Source organism: Ammospiza nelsoni, chromosome 7 (genome assembly GCF_027579445.1).
Source record: "Ammospiza nelsoni isolate bAmmNel1 chromosome 7, bAmmNel1.pri, whole genome shotgun sequence".
Classification (NCBI taxonomy): Eukaryota; Metazoa; Chordata; class Aves; order Passeriformes; family Passerellidae; genus Ammospiza; species Ammospiza nelsoni.
This window is the reverse complement of record NC_080639.1, coordinates 28283366-28302584: the sequence shown is the minus strand read 5'-3', so window position 1 is coordinate 28302584 and position 19219 is coordinate 28283366. Positions and strand designations below refer to the sequence as shown.

At 45.7% G+C, this 19219-nt stretch overlaps 1 protein-coding gene across 1 annotated transcript in view; it reads right to left on the bottom strand.

The window, feature by feature from the left end:
• Positions 1–19219, bottom strand: part of GLI2 (GLI family zinc finger 2) — a 139348-nt gene that overhangs the window by 9265 nt on the left and 110864 nt on the right. The window contains exons 6-11 of the mRNA XM_059475759.1: positions 17497–17710; positions 15808–15921; positions 12574–12705; positions 8843–8992; positions 5045–5209; positions 323–604 (exon numbers count right to left, since the gene is read on the bottom strand). Coding sequence (XP_059331742.1) covers positions 323–604; positions 5045–5209; positions 8843–8992; positions 12574–12705; positions 15808–15921; positions 17497–17710 — 1057 coding nt within the window. The remainder of the gene's footprint in view (positions 1–322; positions 605–5044; positions 5210–8842; positions 8993–12573; positions 12706–15807; positions 15922–17496; positions 17711–19219) is intronic.

Sequence of the window (19219 nt, the reverse complement as noted above, 5' to 3'; positions counted from 1 at the left end):
AAACTGGTGAGGTAGGTAAAGCTCATTTGACCACACTCTTGGGTTTTACCCACTTTCACAGCACAGGAATGCCAACCTCAGCAAAGGGTACCACGTGGTCCCCGTGACTACAAGGGCAGGAATTTATGATGCTGGGTAGGAAGGTACAAAATGTAGTGGACTGTGCCCTGACCTGCAGTTTCATTTCTGGACTTGAACTCTAGGGTTGAAGGGCACCTGCCCAGAGAGGTGAATGGAATACAAATGCTTCATGCCCCTACTGCATCAGAGAGATAAGGAGCCACCGATCTCTGTCATTTCTGCCAAAAGCAACTGCTCTTACCACAGAATTCTCTGTTTTTATCGTTTTGACTTGTAAGCAATCCTCCATGCTCCTGGTGGTGCTGTTGGCCTCGGGGCTCTCCTCTGCCACCTTGCTGCTCTGCTTGGCGCTGGCCTCGTTGTCCCCGTTTTCCTTGAGCGGAGGTGGCCTCGGGTGGACGTCATTGCGCTGCTTCTTTGTGACGTGAGCATCGGGCCCATGCACGGTCTTGACGTGCTTCCTGAGGGAGCTGGGGTCCGTGTACCGCTTCGTGCAGCCGGGGATTTTACACACGTAGGGCTTCTGTCAACACAAACAAATCTTGGGTTATATTTAGAATAAGCCCAAATATTCCAGGTACAGTGTATGGGCTAAGAAAATACTATGAGCACAGCAGCAGGCAGCAGCAAAATGTGGAGCATCTGCTCCACAGGACTCTGTAAAGACTGAGATATGGAAGATGTGATATATGGGCTGCTGCTGATCCACAAAGACTTGGCTTGTCATTTCATGTTGGCTACACTTCTTGTTTTCAGTTTCTGGATCAAAAGACAGCTAAGAATTAACAAAATACTTTCCTAGTATTACTTTCCCATGTATGTATTTGCTCGGGTGGCCACAGGAATGTTTCCTGATTAAGGATGGGAAGGAGGTGATGTAGCGGACTGGACATAAGACATTCGCTCTGCTAAGGTGGGGTCTACACCAAGAAAATGTCTGAAACCTTTTGGCTGATGGAAGTTCAGTGAATTCAAGCCAGGCTGGATTCACCCTACTCAATCTATCACACCACTCCAGCACCTGTCACCTTGAAATCTGCTATTGTGCAAAACAAACCACAGGCATGCAATGTTTTTTTTCAGACAGCACTCTACCCCGAATTCATGAATCATTGATTGCCACAGGAAAACAAGGCTGAAGCCATGCTTCTGGAAACAGAAATCGGCAACAGATACTTCTATTCTTTTAGCTTTTTTTATTTTACTGACTCTCCAATTCCAAAGTGTATTAGTACTGCAGGTGTTTGAGCTGGTGCTGCTGCACTGGAAGCTCAGAATTCATCCCAAGTTCCACTTTTGGTCTCACAACTACTCTATGTATTTTCCTGCCAATGCAATAGGATAGATCCATGAGAAAAAACAGACAGATGTTAATTGAAGGCTACCCAAAATGACCACTACTTTTAATTTTTTTAAAAATCTGTTTTGTAATTTTGTCCAGGAACTTAAGTGAAAAAATAAAAAGGAGTATATATTCCTTGCAGAAAGCCAGCATTATCACATGAAAAACACTGAAAATCTGTTTTGTATTGAAAAGCATGCTTCCTGACTGATCCTGGCACATCATTCAAACCAGCTAAATCCACGTTACACCCCACTGAGGTAAATATATTTTAAAGCTGGGCAAACCAAAGCACAAAAATTAAAATAGTTTGTTTAAAAATACCATGCAACCTTTTGGACAAGCATTACAAAAATACTACTACTGTTATTAAGCCTTATTACAAAGAACAAAACCCCCACAACATGTGCTGAAAAAATCCTGTATATGAACAGCTCAAAGATTTTTTTATAAATATTCTTTGGGCTCAACATTCTGATTTTTCACACCCCAGCAATTAGGGTAACATGATCACTGTTGCTTAGACAGCAGACACTCCACCTAAGGGGATTCAATCATCCTCTTCATCAGGCCATACCCATTGCAACTGAGCTAAGCACAACTGCTGTTTCACTGGTGTGCCCTTCATCTGTCCCTGGGTTATCCAGATTCTGACATCTAGTGACATCTTTCACCCTAGTGAAGTCAAAGGTTTAGATGTCTCAGATGCCTCCCTCCCACGCTCATGCACATACAGGGTGATACTCCTGAGGGTGGGAGAACTGGAGAACTCCCCACACACAAAGCAGAACTGGATTTATGTGTTTTACCCTTGTTCAGCCTGAGTTGCTGAAAATGTCACTCTGAGTCTTTGGCCGGCTATAAACTCAAGGCACTCCTCTGTGTATGCACTGGAGAGGGGTCACAGGATGAAAGCCCCTTTTCCAGGTGTAACTTTGAAGGTATCCCCTGAAAGGATTCAAACAGTCACTGAAAGTTTAAAATGTATTGTGTATGACATTTCAACAATCAAACCAAAGCCAGTGTGGTAACACATCCTCAGCCTTGAACTTCAGCATGTTTGGACCATACACCTACGTCCTGTCACACAATGATAGTGACAAACACAGGGAACCTGGAACTTCCCCCTTAGAGGAGACTGGGATGACTAAGTCTGAAACTGGTATACTCCAAGTAAACACTGCAAGCAGAGGAAAATATTTAGAAGGTAGCTAGGAACCACAATAGAGTTACCAATGGGTAATGGGAAATATTCACAGCCACACACTTCTGCTTTGCATTTGTGTGGTTTTGTGAGCCAAGGTCTCAGTACAGTTTGCTAAGCCAGTGGTCATGGCCACAGCTGGACACAGGACCCTTGCCTGGGCCTGCTGCCCAGTGTGAGGAGCTTTGCTGTGAGGGATACCAGCTGGTGTAAAGGATTGTGTCATATGATCCTCACAAAGAGGGTGTCAAAAATATGGCCCAGAGAGCCATTGTATGCAGCCTACAGATCTCCCACAATCTTGGGGTGTGTCTGTACTGCATCAAGGAGGGTTGAACAGCAGTTCAGAAATAAGCATGAATGCAAAATGTAAGATGGTTTGGATAGTGGCAGTGCCTTATAGTTCCTGTGGCAGGGCCAGCTGGTCTGGTACAGATCCTCCACTAGTGGCTGTGCTGCTCCTACACCAGAGAAGGGGTAGGTGTACTTTAGGAGAAGCAATTGCAGAGGATAACATCCCTACCTGTTATCTGAGTCTTTGATTTGTGTTTGAAGGCAGCGTGTGCCATGTGTCAGCATATTTAGATCAGGGTCTACAAGAGACATGGAGCTGGATGCTCCTGCTCTACAGCCTCACCTTCTTGCACAAGGGGAACCCAAATGATCTGACATTCAAGTGTGTTCAAGCTCTGCTCAGATAAGTGAGGAGTCATCCCAGATCCAATGCAGCTCCTGATCTGGAACACTTGGGAATCTGAACCCATTGGAGAAATTACATTTACTAACACATTCAAAATGAAAATTCCACATGGGACATTAGCTGGCTCAGATGGGAAACTGCCTTGCCTAGCAAACCTTCTGGTAAAGCTCCAGGGATCTGAGCTCAAGTGATCTATGGGCAAAAAAGTCGCTCACATACTGTCAATGTGCACAGACTGGCTGAGTGAGTCTGTATCCAGCACTGAGAGCTGTACCAGCAGTTGAGATGCATTCACATGAGAATCCTTAGGAATCGAAGGGAGATGCAAATTTCCTTTAAGAGAGGAAACAATGTTGCAAAAATGTAAATCTTCAGGGGCCCGATTGATTTATTCAGCTTATGAGCGAGAATACAGAGAGTGACTTAACACTGCAAAATTAAGATGTGGAAATATCAACAATGAAAGGGACAATGGATCCAGCACAGAATGAAAGCAGAAAAAGCATCCACGGCTGGAGAATGAGCAATTTCCAGCACCTAAAATGTGAGATTAAGCCACAATTGCCTACCTTTCAGGAGAAGAAGCTTTAACATAGAAAAATTATGTAGTCAAACACCACTTACTGGGAATGCAGGATGCTGAGCAGACAAGAAACTGCAATCTACCTTTTTAGTCCCTCCTGGCCTCAAGGTAGGTGTAGCCTTCAAACAACTCCAAACTATCCAGTTTAAGTGTGGATATGGGTTAATTTTAACCTGTGTCTTGCTGGTGGAGAACACTCCTGACGTTTGGGTTCATAACCAACCCAGTTCAAACAACTCTGGGATCCTAGTCATTCATCAGTCCATCTCAGCATCATCTCGGCCTGGAAGAGGATTCTAGATTTTGAGTCCTCATTCTGACTCAAACAGAATCTCTGAAACCTACAGAGCTTTGGTTATCACTGACTGATACTATGCCAGAGATAAAAATACTCCCAACAAACCCTTTGTAGACACAGCATCGCTTCAAAAGGCTGTCAACCGTGGCAACTGTGTTCCATTCTCCAATAGTCTATATTTAACTGTTGCAAATTAGGCTACAGACTGAATTCTTCATGGCTGAAAACACTATTAGAACTTTAGAGTGTTGGTTTTCTTCCCCTGTCAGCTAATTAGTGGTAATATAAATTTCAATCGTCGGCCGTGGTTGATTGCAACAGACCATCACATGCGTTACAATAAAGGCAATTTCCTCTGCTCCCCAACTACTAATAGTGGGTCTTAATTATCCAAGGTTAACAAAGCATTGCATTGTGCTCTATCATTGTACATCAAATGATGGAGGGACTATTATTTCCAGAGCATCAGGATCCAGGGTAGCTGTTACATTACTGCAAGTCTGCTCCACAGTAATATTAAACTCCACTTGCACAACTGTACTATACTATCTGTGCTATTAAAAATTATATGTTTGGAAAATGCTTGTTTTCATTTCCAAAGTCGATTAAAAAGTTTGCATACTTTAACATCTGTTTATGATTTCAAACACAGCTTTCATAAATATAAAGCTAATGTGGTCTGGCTCCCCAGCAAAAATAAATCCCATTAAAAAATAAGATAAACCTCTCATTACAGTAGGTTTCTTTTTACACGCGTCCAGTGTGTAAAGTGTATGTTTATTGTCAGCAAAATTTAAAAAAAGGCCTCCGTTGAGCTGTGGTGAGCCCAGGCTTACCTCATTGGAATGTGTCCTGTTCTGGTGCTTGGCTCTATCCGAGGCATTGGAAAAGGCTTTATTGCAGCCTTCGTGTTCACAGACATAAGGTTTTTCTCCAGTGTGGGACCTCAGGTGTGTCTTTAAGTTCTCCAGGCGGGAATAGGCTTTGGAACAACCCTCAAACTAAAATAAAAAAACCACATGAGGAGTGATTAATTAACCAGAAAAATTTGATTTTCCCCCTGCCTAAACCCTTCCAATCTGTTTCTCATTCTTTCTTTTTTTTTCTTCTTTTTAAAGGGCTTGTGTTTTAGGGAACAACATCCACTTTGTTGGGAGAATTTGCTTCCCTAGGCAGGCTGAGAGTTTCAGCAGTGAGTCATATTTGAGGTGCTACTCCTTGTTCGGTACCCACCTGACATTTCAACAAGTGATTCTTTTTCCAGCAGGGCTAAACACCCCTCCACTCCTCCCAGAGCTCTCTCAGCCCCTCCTGCCAACCCTCTGCATCTAAAACATTCAGAACAGGGGCCCCCTCCTTCCCACCTAGGGAATTGACAGCTTCTCCACAGTCTGACCAGCCTTGCAACTCCACTTGCACCAACACTGGAAAGAGCAGACAGTTCCCTAACACACAAACAGAAATCCAGCAAGCTTTAAAGTTTCCCAAATTACAGCTTGGGTTTACTCTTGGAGGATGCTGTGGTCAGGCTGTCTGACATTACCAGTTTAAAAAACAAGACTCTCAATCTTGAAGACAGATGGATTTTTGGATGACGAAACAGGCCAGGAACCTTCCTCCTGGAAGGAAACCAGCTGCCCACACAATGAGAAGGAGCAGCTTGGGAGACGTGGGGAGGCTTCGGGTGATTAAAGTCCTGCCACCCTCCACTCTGGCTGGGCTGGAGACTTCTCCCTGCACCTGCCCCATCCCAGCATGGGAGGGTTTCACCTCCAACCAAGGAGTCTCTAAAGTGCTCTTTGACAAAACAAGTGGGAGGTTTTAAGAAATGCAAGGCTCCCTTGCAAATTCCAGCTAAATGTTGCACCGCCTGCTCAGCTGGAGCATTAAAAAGCCCAGGCTGTTCTTCCTATACAAAATAACACCCTTTAAATTTCAACAAGCAGCCCCTGCTGCTGTAATGTATGTGTTGTATTCCAGTCACATCACTTAAACATGTCTACAAGTTCAGTCCAGTTGTGACAAGACTTCACATTGCTCTGCTTGAGTCTTGGCCAGTGAAGAAACTGGAGCCACAGCAGGACAGGTCATGCTCTGTGTCTGATTTTCCCATGGCAGCTGAGTGGTTCTACACATCCAAAGGTCTGGTCACAGGCACCTGCATTCAATAGCAACAGTACCTGCTACCTTGGGCTCCACATGCACTGCTGGGCTGCTAGGGGGGGAGGCAAACATGCAGCCCATGAAACCCATGAAGCATGGATGCACAGATTGACCCCATACAATTTTTTGTGTTGGAAAAGAAGGCTTACTTAGGATTCTGTTTAAGGTCTAGCATAGGGATGGTGGACATAAGGCAGATTTGCTCTGCTCTTGAGATATTCACATCTCTTCAAGGACCAGTAGAAGCATCCTGCAAGACCTGATTCCTTCCACAGCTTTGTCAGGGTGGGATGGATCCAGTTTTTTTCCTCAGACAACTTTCATTGGGGGGCCCATTTGTCCCACAGAACATGCCACAGCTCTGAGGTAGCACAGTACATCTCTTTCTTCTCTTGCCCAGTACAAACAATCCTTTACAAGTCAAGTCTCTACAGTTATTGAAATACATCATTTCTCTTGCTGAAAAACAAAGGGAACTCGGCTTGAGACAACTCATGCATCCATTCTAGTTTTGCTGGATACTGACACAAAAATGCAGTTATTAAGAGCAAAAGTTCTAAGGCCACATTTTCAAATAAAAGCTTCTCAGCAAAGCAGCCAGTGCATGTTAAAAGCAGTTGTTCCCACTCTTACGTGTGGATTTGATTATGCCAGTGGGAGTTCTAGCTGTCATCTGTTGAAAGAATCCTTGACCAAATCCCAGGCTGCAATTGGGCTCATCCGTAGCTTTATGTGCACCACAAACTTCGTGTCTGAAACCATTGTTGCTTTGAAAAATCACTGCCAGACTTGGACAAGGAATGCTGTGCCACAGAAGGGCACTGTCTGCAGAACTGCCATTATCCCAGGCCACTGAAAAATGGTGGTTCTCCAGTTTGGGGACATGCAACATACTGGACATGGAGGGCCTGCAGTTCTCCAGGAGGCAGAGGATGACCTGAGACTCAAACACAGCCTTGCCATTGCCCCAGTGTGCCAAAACTGAGGCTTGAAAAGGGCAGGATTGTGCAGCAGTGTTTTTTCCTGCTCCACCACAGCACTAAAGAGGATTCAGCCACTGCTGTTTTTGTCTCCTGAGTCCCTCTGCCTACAAGGGCAGACGAGACTTGCCCTCAGTGCTCACTTTGTATGCACCAACAATCAATATTTCTTGATACTTTTAAGGAAGATTGGTAAAGCACTAGACTGGGCAAAGTGCTTTAGAAGATTAAAACAAAGGACATGGCCCTGTGCCCCGGGGGAGCTTATGCTCTAAATTAAATGAACACAAGGCTGGAAGATTGATAAAGGAGTCATGCAGCAGGCAAATCATACATATCCTAATATTTGTAAGCAGGAGCTGGGGCAGAGCCAGGGAGCGAGCAGGGCTGGAATTGGCTAATGGAGCAGAGGAGGAGGAAGATACAGGAGGAGGGCTCAGACATTTGCTGAGCAGGAAGAGACTCATCCCCAAGACTCTGGGGAGAGGAACAGTGTAATGCTGACTGCAGAGGAGCTATGAAATGCCATCAGGAGGAGAAGGCAGAGAGCAGAGGATATCAAAAGACAGGGAAGAAAAGACCTTTGGGAGAAAAAAAGGCTGGAGGAGATGAGGAGGGAGATTGTGAACACCTCTCCCAACAGCTGACCATAGTCACTCAACTCCATAACCTCGTTTCCCTCTTGTGCCCTGCATGAGGCATCCTTGGCTGCCCCACCTCAGCAAGCAGTGTGGTGAGAGGCTCCAAGTGTGAAGGCACATTTGGGATTTCCTATCTTGAGGCTAAGGAGAGGGAGAGCCCAACTCTCTCATATGGTCAGTGAGCCTGCACCCACAGGGCTGAGATGCAAAACAGCACCCCATACTCTTCCTCAGGCAGTGTTGAACCCCAGGCACAGTGCTGCTGGTATGCAGAAGGTCTGGAGACTGAGTCCTTCTTTGGGGTTTAAGCACCTCTGGCTTAACCTCACCTCTGGACTAAGAGAGCAGAGGCAGCAGGTGTTGGCCTAGATTCCCAGGCTAGAAAGAGGCATGTGGGAATGCTTAGGTCCGTGGGTGAGGGAATCTTGCATTCCCAGCAGCTGTAGTGGGTGATGCGAGGTTAGATATAAACAGGGTTAGGCACCTCCCCACAGCATGGCATTACTGGATTTCTTTCTTGGATGTAGGCAACTAAATTGGCTGGATTTTCACCTAAGTGACTTGTCCTGAGTTGCTTTGGATCTCTGTGGCAGTTCTGAAATAGCTCTTCCCAAGGAAATGCAGTTTTGCCCACTAACACCTCACCCACACTCCTTGTCCTCTTGTGCCTGGGGTCTAACCTGCAAGTAGCTGTAACCCAGGCACAGAGTGCTGGACTGGCTCTGAGCTGCTGCCAGTGGCTGGCCTGGTAGAGCCCTATCTGAAGCCATGTCCACGTCTGCAATCACATTTCTGTGACCACCCCAGCCTGGTGTCCCATTGCCCAGTGAGATGTCCCCTGCCAGCTCACCGTGCACTTGTGTGGCTTCTCCCCCGTGTGCCTTCGCATGTGCACCACCAGCATGTACTGGGCCTTGAAGGGCTTCTGCTCCCGTGTGCAGTCCTGCCAGCGGCACACAAACTCCTTCTTCTCCCCGTGGATGTGGTCGTTGTTGATGTGCTGGGAGGAGAGAAAGGAAAACCAGGTCACTCCTGGAAGAGCTGATGCCAGTGAATCATGCACAGTGCTCTGAAAGCCAGATGTTCCCTCCCCAGTGCTTGTCAGGCACTGCAGCACCTGGGTGCCAGGTGCACAGGTGACACCAGGGATGTGGACCCGCACTGTGGTCTAGTGTGCCCTGCAGAGAAAGGTGTGCAGCATCCAGCACACTGGGTACAAAGCAGGCTAAAAATGAGAGGTTTGCAAAAGCAATGGGAGCTTTTTGGAGCAGGGAGCCCTCTCAGTGCGTCCCCAGCTGCTTGATGCCACTCTTGACAGGGATAACAGAGTAATTTCTGTTTCTGCTGAACCCTCCTGTGCTGCATTTACACACCCGAGACCCCTTCCTGAGATGCTGCTGGAGGATGACGGACAGGAGACAAGCCTTGGTTGGATTCAATAATCTTAAAGGTTGTTTCTAACCTAAATGATCCTATGCATCGAAGTCCATATGCTGGCCCCATGACATCCACCTGCCGTCCAGAGCTGGTGGCTGGCAGGAAATGACAGCATCTAAGAGCTATGCAGCAGGGAGAGCTCATTTACTGCTAATTGCTCAGGCCCAAGAAACTCTGTGCTGGAGTGTTGAAAAGCCAGGCCCAGAATGGTGCCTTCATCCACCCTGGTAGGGAGAAGTGGGCTGTTTTTTCCCAGTGCAGGGCAGATGAAGCCCTGCCGAAAATAAACAGAGCCGGGGCCGGCCCGTTGGCAGCGCCGCTCCCGCAGCGGCCTTGTCTCTCTGAATGGGGTCTCATTGCCAAAAATAATGCCTGTCCTCGCTCCTGTGTTTTCAGAAGACATTCACTGACAGGAAATCCTAAAATAAACCACTTTGGTTTTGGGTTTTGGCTTTTTTTGTGCTGAGATCTTTTCCAGCCCCCGCCTTCGTCCCCAGGCCAAGGCCAGGCACACATGTTGCAGCTAGGGATGAGACTCTCTTGGGGCCGTGAGGCAGCATGAGGACACAAAAGCACATGAAAACAGATTCATCAGCCTTCACAGCTCCAGCTGAACTCAGTCTCAGTGTTCTGTGTGCTGCAGAACAATCCTGGGGTCAAGGTCCTCTTCCTGGGGTTCCAGTTCTACCCAGAGACAGGAGGAGGTGTGTGGGGCTCAGCTGGTCTCTTGGGCACCACACGTAAACACTGAGAGACAAAGATGCGTGCTGGGAGAGCTGGGGAAGCCTCGGTTTGGGAGAGGTTTTGTATGGGTTTAGAGTTCTGCTGCCTTCAGTTCTGGTTTTACAACATGGCATTGGAGTGAGATTTTAGCCTCAGATTGTGGAAATCTGATGAACCTCCCCAGAGACCCATGGACATGCTAAACCATGTCCAGACCAGCCTGGAGAGACACATCTCCAGGCTCTGCTTGTGTGGGAGTCTAACTTGCAACCAAGACTACACACAGCAATGCCGGGAGTGTGGAAGAGCACAGGCTTACCTTTTGGTCTTGTTTGAGCCAGAGGAAGAACATTTACAGGAGGGAAGCTGTAGCTCCCATTCAGGACTATTCACTCCCTGCCTAGGCAACATCTACTTCCCATCACATGGGGTAGGAGGAGTTGCACAGCTTACTCCACTTCAGCTACAGCTCCTTAGCCCCTACCTGGCTGAAGGCTTTGCTTGGGCTTCTCTCAAATTGAGTGTGGCCTTTGAGGTTGGGAGCAGCAGCAGTGCTTGCAAAAATATGTCATCACTGCTGCTGCTCCCTGTTGACTTCTCCCACAGGCACACTGTGTATGGGGAACAGCCCCTGCTCACCCAGGTACTTTGCACACAAACTAGAGTTTTTCCATGCATGGTGAGATGGCACCTTCTCAGAAGCTGGCCCACAACATCTGTATTTCATTTGCATGTGTATTTTGGGCATCCCAAATCCACAACCCCATGTTGCTGGTAATCACAGTACAGAAGACTCAATTTTTGTAACCTTCCAAATTTAGGAAAATCTTGGGATATTTCATCAAATGTTTTTCTTTGTTTATTTTTGGGGTTTTTTTTCTGGAAATTGTGCTGAGCTGCCTGGTGCTCTGCACTTTGCTCTGGGCAAAGTTAGTTTTTCTTACATCTGAGAGGGAGACACACAAAAACTGCTGGACACATGTGAGCCCAGCCCATCTGACAGGCATGCTGTGGTTTAACCCCAAAAAAGCAATGCCCCATAGCATGCAATGTGCAACCCATTAAGCTCCTGATCACTCAACTGGCCTTAAAACCATTTCCAAATCTGTCTGTACTCAAGGACTTGATACACTAAACCAGTGGTTTCTGGCAGAGATGGGCAGGCACTAGCCTTAGATGGGAGAAGAACAAGTGCCCAAAATTGTAATTTAGAGTGTAGTCCCTCTGCACAATGTTTGTGTGCAGAACATGGGCAAATGGTGACTGATGCCAATTTGGGGGGCATCTAAACGTATCCAAAATGAAGATATATAAAAAATAGTGAAAGCAGACACAAGCCCTCAGGAAGGGGGCTACATGAGTGTTGCACATGGGTGGCCCCTGGCAAGCTGGGAGCCTGTTTGAGACAAGCAGCTGAAGGAAAAGGAAGAGGTAGCAGCTCCTGTAACAAAATGTGTTTAATCCAAAACTCTGCTGCAAGCACCAGGGTTGCTGGGCTGGTGAATTCCCAGCAGATATGGGCTGGCTTTAAAGAAATGGGACTTGCACCATAGACCCAAAATAAGGGCTAGGGAGGTGTTGGGCTGGGAGCAAAATGGGGTTTAGACACAGATCATGTCTGATTTCACAGGCACTTCCCTGAGGATGAGGAATTTGTTGACCCCAGAAGCCAAAGGAAACCGAATGGTGGATACCCAGATGAAGGAAAGCATACAAAAGCTTCTTGGAATTAATTAGAACTGAAAATCTGATTAATGACTTGGTTTGGGGATCCTTCAGAGAGCAGTTTTGACACTGGTTTGGGAACATCACTGTGATTATGGAAACCCTGTTGCCCAAGTTTTAGAAAATCAACCCACTTTCTGTATTTCAGACACTGGAGCATATCTCCAACGTCTGAAAGTGCTCTGTTTCTGTGGGAGGGATGAGCTGAGCAGGTCAACAGCCTCTGAGTGATATAGCTCCACAGCTCATTAACAGCAGCATTAGAGTCTTTCCCAGCCTGGACCAGGACTGAGGACAGCATGGATGATCCCTGACCCATAGCTGGTGTAGCTCTGTGGGAATGCTCAGTGAATATGGCCAGTGAAGAGAGGAGGGCTCAGCCCCTTTCCCCATTTTCTGATCCAGTCTTCTGCACTGCGCCTTCTGTCACTGGGCCATGCACAAGGGACACTGAAAGTGCAGCCTCAGCAGCTGAGAAGGGAGCAATATCACATAATCTATGAGAGCTTTCTTTCAGCTGAACTCCTCGGGGAGCAGCGACCTGCTTTGGCAGTGTTTACACACCGTATCTCTGATTTGCACCTTTAGTAGCTCCCAGGGTGAGCTCTGGCTGTACAGCAGCTAGTGATAAAAAATGAGGACAAGTGCACAGAAACCCAAATTTATCGCTGGGGTTTCCTCCCAACCATTACTCACATGGACGAGCTGCTCCTGAGTGTCATATTCCTTTGTGCACCCTTCCCAGTGGCAGTTAGTCTCATAAATAACCTCAGGCTCCTGTTTACATTCATCCTTATCAAGATCTTCTTTCAGGTCTGTCAGATGCTCCTGCAACACATAACGGTGCATTGTATAAGGTGAACTTCTTTCATCTGAATTCCTCCATCGCTCATAGATTACAGGGCAAGTATCAACTGATCACAAAACCATGCTTTTTGTGGCTACATAACATCCACTATTACTGTGAAATAAGGAGCTACAGGGTTTTGGCAGAAGTGGATCAGAGCTGACGACAAAAGATGAAACACCCCAAAGTCACTGTTGAAGCAGGACCTGGATTCAGCTGGGTTGTGGGCAGTCCCAGGAAAAACTGAAAAAAGGAAAGAGCTGGCTTCTGACCTTTGGTTGTGCTCCTTGCTGGAGCAAAACAATCAATCAGGGCAGAGTGGAGAAACATGAGTATAAAGAAATCACAGGGCACTCAGAGCCCAGAGCCCACTCACTGACATGGGCTGGGCAGGGGGTTCCTGTTTTCTGCATCTCTCAGTGCATGAGAAAATGATAGCCAACCCAGAGATTTATGCCTGCAGGATGCTCCACAGGGATGAAGTGATGAGGTCTCAAAGCACTTCTTTGAGAAGGGAATTTGGAAAGCTCAAGCAAGACCCAGTGAAGAGTAGGTTGCAGAACAGAGCTCCTGGGACCCTGGCCTCATAAATGAGTTACTTTTATGCTGGATACACTGTGAGCTCTCTCCTTAACGTCTCTGTCTAGCCAGATCCTCAGTGCTAAATGAAGCACAGAAGATTTTTGTCATGGCTGCTAGGATTAAAGCATGGGCAACTACACAATAATGTAACATACAACATAATTAGTACACATGTGAGTAAGGACAACTGTCAACTCTGCATGCATCAGACACCTGCACTACAGACAAGGCCATCAGCACCCACTATTGGCTTGGGAATCTAGCAAGACCAAACCCAGCAGGTTTGAACCCCCTTCATTCCCTTTCCTCCCAGATACTACTGCTGCCTAGCACAAAGCATCCTGCCTCCAGGACACCTTCAGACAGAAGAGATTTGTTTTAATTAGCTCTTATTTAAAAAAAAAAAAAAAAGATATTGCAAGGTGGCTCTTGGGACAGGAAACTGTAGTAATTTACAGAAAGACTTCTGGAGATTCAAACTATACCAGAGCCCAGAGCAATAGTCTGAGAAAGTTCAAAGAGCAGCTTTTTTTCCCTGCAATTCCTATTGGTTGAGCTTTAAACACTAATTTTTTTTTAAATGCTTGTCTCTGTGCAAAGTGCAGTTCCCAGACAACTGTAATTTTCTACTAAAAATCTTATTTTGCCAAAATTTTTATATTTTCTGTTGGAACAGAACTGTAACAATTTAATTTGTTGAAAAGGACTGACTTGTTTTATTTCTAGCTAGTTCAATGCTAGTCTGAATCTGTACTGGAGCTCTCTTGTGGCACTGCAGAAGTTCAGTAACTCAGGTCCCTCATGCCTGGTACTTCACTGTGTCCCACAAATCTTGTCTGATTGTATTTTTTACAGCACAAACCATCATGGGAGATACTGTCTTGCCAAGGATTGCAAACACCCAAAGCACAACTCACATGAGGTGTTTCAAATGCAGCATTTCCAAAACAAAATATGGACTGTTTTTGGGACAGATGAACTTCACAGTCAGCATAAAGTGGATCAGTCAATTACTAACTGACTGTAACACAACTTTCAGCACAGTCTCCTGCAGAAAAGGAATTTCTAAATTTAATTAATTCTTCTTGCTTAGACCAAAGTAGACACCCACTATATTCAGTTTTTTAATCTGTTCTCCTCGCCAAGAACGGGCTTTTACATGGTACCTTCTAGTAATTTCCCAGTCAATACTGAAATACTGCAGGATGTGGAACCTACATTTCTCTTGGGGAATTACTTCACATACCGCCTCATTAGGAACTATTAGATGATCAGTGTCCATTTTCCTACCCCTAATTTCACCTTGTTATTCTAATAAAATCTCATTGCATTACTTTAAACCGCTCCATTCAGTGCCAATTTCAGTGTTTTTAAGACCCAGCGGATAAAACCCCTGGAGCAGGGCTGCAGGGGTGAGCCAGGCTGGTGCTATCCAAGCACTCCCAAGCTGGGTGCACACGGCTTCGCATGGAGCAGCGCACGGAGGATGGCAGCGGTTGAGCAAGCAGCTGTCTGTCCCACAGCTCCTCCACTAACACGTGCTCTGAGGAAGCAACTGATGGCTTTCAAATATTTTTTCATTTGCTGCAAGAAATAAACACATTGCCCTATTAGCCCAGGCAGCGGCCAGATTGGTTTTTCAGGGCATGTGATTTTGCAGCAGTGTGTAGATGCACTCCTAAACTCAAAGCTCCAGAGAGGTGCCTCTTTGCCCTAATCGTGCTGACTACAGCATGTTTATCTTTCCCTGATATGCTATCTTCATCAATTTTACCAGCCCCCTGATGACTGCACACGTTGCTGTCCCCATGCATCATGCTGAGACCTGCTCCTGAACCAGGGCAGAAGGAGAAATTTGTCATCAACTCTTCCATTCGCCTGACAATAACACAGCTTAATATTTCATGAAAATGAAGTGCCCAGAGCACTCCTGATAGTTTACAGTTGTGATAAAGGACGGTCAGATGGATACTGTCAGCCATTAAGCAGTTTGCAATCACAGGGCTGCAAAAAGAAAGCAAAGGCCTCTGGGCCCTTCTTGGTGTCAAATGTTGTGTCACCAGTGTAAAGGATGTTTCTAGGAGCAATTCCTTGCTGAATCAAGAAGTCGTCCTTTTTTTGCAAGCCTTCTACCTACATGCAAGTTTCCCTCATAATCTATGTTTGCTCTGAGACACTAATGCTGCTTGCTTTGCAGCACAGAAAACTCAGACATCATTTTTACATTATTACACTTGATATATTTGCTCTCTCTTTTTTCCTATCCAAGCACAGCAACAGCAAGCAGAGTCCCATGTACCCATGGAATGCTTCACTCAGTCACTGCAGCTCTGCCCCATCCCTTCCTGGGCTTTGTGCTCCAAGAGACACCTGCCTGCCTGGTAGATTTTGCTGCCTTGCTCCCAGCTACAACAAAAGATGCCAAGAGGATCATTCCCAAAGATGAGACCCAGCAGCTTGCTGCCTCAACCCCACAACATGGCTCACAGGAGGGAGGTTACCTGTGTGTTTGGGGACACTGGGGGCAAGCCCTCAACTTCAGTCTTGACTTTGCTGCGTTTGTTAATTACTGGATTGACGGTGCTGCTCACGGCCGACTCACTGCTCTGCTTGCTCTAGGAAAGAAAACCAGGCAAGAAATGGCACTGGGGTTTGGGATGACACACAGACAGTGGCCCACTTCCTCATTGGAAACTAACTTTAAAATCAGTCAAGGCTGAGCTTCAGGAGTGGCAGGGGACAGCAGGATTGGCCTGGGGTTCATATGAAAACCAGCTCATGTGGGTTTGTGCAAGGCAGAGGGATGGGAGAGAGGGAAGAAGAACCAAGGGCAGCCTCAGCTTCAGGCTCGCTGGTGAGCTTGGCCTCACCACTCCTGCTCTGTTTCAGAGCAATCCAGTCCATGGCATAGCTATCAAATCCTTATACAACCCCCACCCAAGCCAGCTTTATTTCTCAATGTGACAAAATGATTTGCTGAGAAAATGAATTCCTGGGGGAAGCAGGGGGCTCTGGTTACATGTGAGGGCTCTGGTTACATGTGAGGGCTCTGGCATGCTGTGTCAATGAAAGACTATGTGTGTAATTTGCTAAGCTCTTAAAAAATAAGAACAACTTCAGGACAAAAAACATCCCATTGTATATGCATAAAATTGGAACATTAACATTTTAAATACTCTTGCTAATTGCTCAAGATTGGGCCTGCAAATTTTTGAACAGAGGCAGAACTCTTCCAGCCACATTATTTTGGTAGCCAGTTTTGTAAGGAGAAAACAAAACCAATCAATCAAATAACCTGCAATAACAAACAGAGTTTGCAGTGCAGCAGCCATGAGAAACCCTAAAACAATAAACTAGTCTGAAAAGTTCAGTATGATAATACTAAAACAACGATTTGAAATGGGTGTGACATATGCTAAAGTAAGTCTTCGGGGAGAAAAGCAACTGCAATTTAGACTTGGAAGGAATGTAAGTAGAAAGAAAAATGATTAAGAATGTGCTAGGCATATTCACTGACCCCAGTGCATGTGGAGGCCTTGTGCACACATATATGTGCTTGTTTGGTCACAAGTATTAGTAAGGATGCATTTAAAGTGTGGGATCTCATTCCTAGTTTTCAAAATCTGGCCCTTGGTTTTGCAAAATTTAGCAGTAAAAATTGGCATCAGGGACACACTGAGAGAAAACCTACTGAAAAAGAAGAACAGCAAGTAAAATATGAAGAGGTCCTACACAGCATGCACTTACACATTAAAGATTAGGACCATCATCATGGTTCACATCAGTACAAAAAAGGAAGGAGGGATTGGTGAAGGTCCCAACAAGAAGCTTGGTTCACAGGTGTCTTTTTTGCAAAACACTACAGCAACTGATGTTCCTCAATTTCATAGGACATAGCATGTTCAAGGAGATTTCCTGCCTGGGATGACCTTGCATATTGTGTTCAATACTTTGATGGACCAAGGCCTTTGGTTTCTGTAAGGGTAGGTGCAAGGAAGGGAGATGGGTGCAAAATTTGTCTGTGACCAATTTAGAAACACTTGTCAGAAAAAAGAAAAGCAACATAAAGGCACAGTGTGAGTAAAAAAGAGAATTGCTAAAACTCCCACAACCACCATGAAGGGAAGCTCACCTCCCACAGAGAAGGTGCCTCCACTTCCACATGTGCCATGCAGGATGGCTGTCCCTACCTGGCTGGAGTCGGAGATGCAGTTGCTGTTGCTGCTGCTCTGTGCTGGTGATGGGTTCACGGAGATGACTGCCATGTGCTGCCGTGAGGGGAAGGTTGGGGATGGCTGGATCAGGGGAGGAGTGTGTCCAAAGGCTGAGCTCAGGCCTCTTTGCTGGGTCAGGATCTGCTGGTACGTCACGGGGTTAAGCGGGTGGGGGAAGCTGAATGCCGGACTGCAGCAACAGGAGAAGGAGAAAGAGAAATGATGAGGAGTTATTTTCAACAATATTTATCATATTAGCCAGTCACTGATTCAAGTTTGGCTTCTTGGAGACTCCAGGAACCAGGCTGCAATGCCCAGATATATGCCTTCAATGTCAGGATAAGCCTGACTGCCTACTTTACTGCAAAGTCACCATTTGACTTAAACGTTCCTCAGCAAACTTGTGAATCATTTTGATCCAAGCATTAGACTGATCATGATTTCCTTGCTTTCTATGTTAAAAAAAAAACACAGCAAAAGCCCTTGGGAGTCCTTAAGAGGATAGAACTTGGGTAAATCTGGCTTTGCTGCCCCTAAGGCTCCTGAGTTTTCCCAGGCAGACCTCTTTTGCAAACTTGCAGCTTTGGGCTTATGCTAACCTGGATGTGAAAAACAAGCATCACCTGGCTCACCTGGCACAGATTACAGCAGGGATGAATAAGTATCCACTTAACATAGTCCAAAACCATGCAATTTACTCTGCATTCAGGTGAGGGGAGTGCTGGCTCAGGGGACTGCTGAAGCATGTCACCCTTCCTATGTAGGTCACTGGTTCATCTCCAATCTAGGTCAGCAGTGACCAGGAACACCACTCCCCCTGGCTGCTTGGGCAATGACTGGGGCAACAGGTCTGAGACAGGATGCAGCAGTGGGGAGCAGTAAAAACAAAACTCTGCTCTTGGAAAAAAGGGGTTCACTCCCAGGAGCAAAGAAGGAGAAGCAGAGGAGATGCTCTGTGGTAACTCAAGATGAGTGATGCACGAAGCATAGACAGCCCAAAAATTGATTATTTGCCACCTTCAAGAAGTGGCTGCCCTAAACCTTTACCCTCATGGTATTTTCACCACAGAAACTGGCCAAGGTGTGAGCGTTCAGAGAATAGGGCCATAATTAGAAACACGCTTAATAACCAATTTTGCTTTTGGAGAGAGTATTTCATTCCTGCCTTTAAGATGCTGTTAAAATAACAACAAAAAGTCTTTTCATACCAAATTTCTGGAAGTTATGCTGCTATATATGTTACCCATTTTACAAATCCTGACATTTAGAATATATTTTTAGAACACCGAGAAGCAGTTCAAATTCTTTATTATTAATTGATTATTCCCTTGGAGGCTGAAAGTTGACCATTAGGTCAGTCCCTGGACTCTACTGATTTGTGAAAAATACCAGATAGTACTCTTAATATTTGAGTGTAAGTTGAGATGCCACAGATATGTGCAGCTAATGACAACAGGTAAAAAGGCTAGAAAAAATGTGATTACCAGATAAGAAGTTGCAATTTGTTTATGTCAGTCTTATGTTTGATTTTACAGTCAATTTCTAAATTATGCTGCTGGATAAAGTGACTTACATAATTACTGCTACACTTATTAATAAAAACATCTCTGTTTTTCCCCACAAGCTTTAAGCATGCATAATCTTTGTAACCCTTTGCTTTGCAATATCAGTGTTAATTAGATCTAACATTTTTGACAGT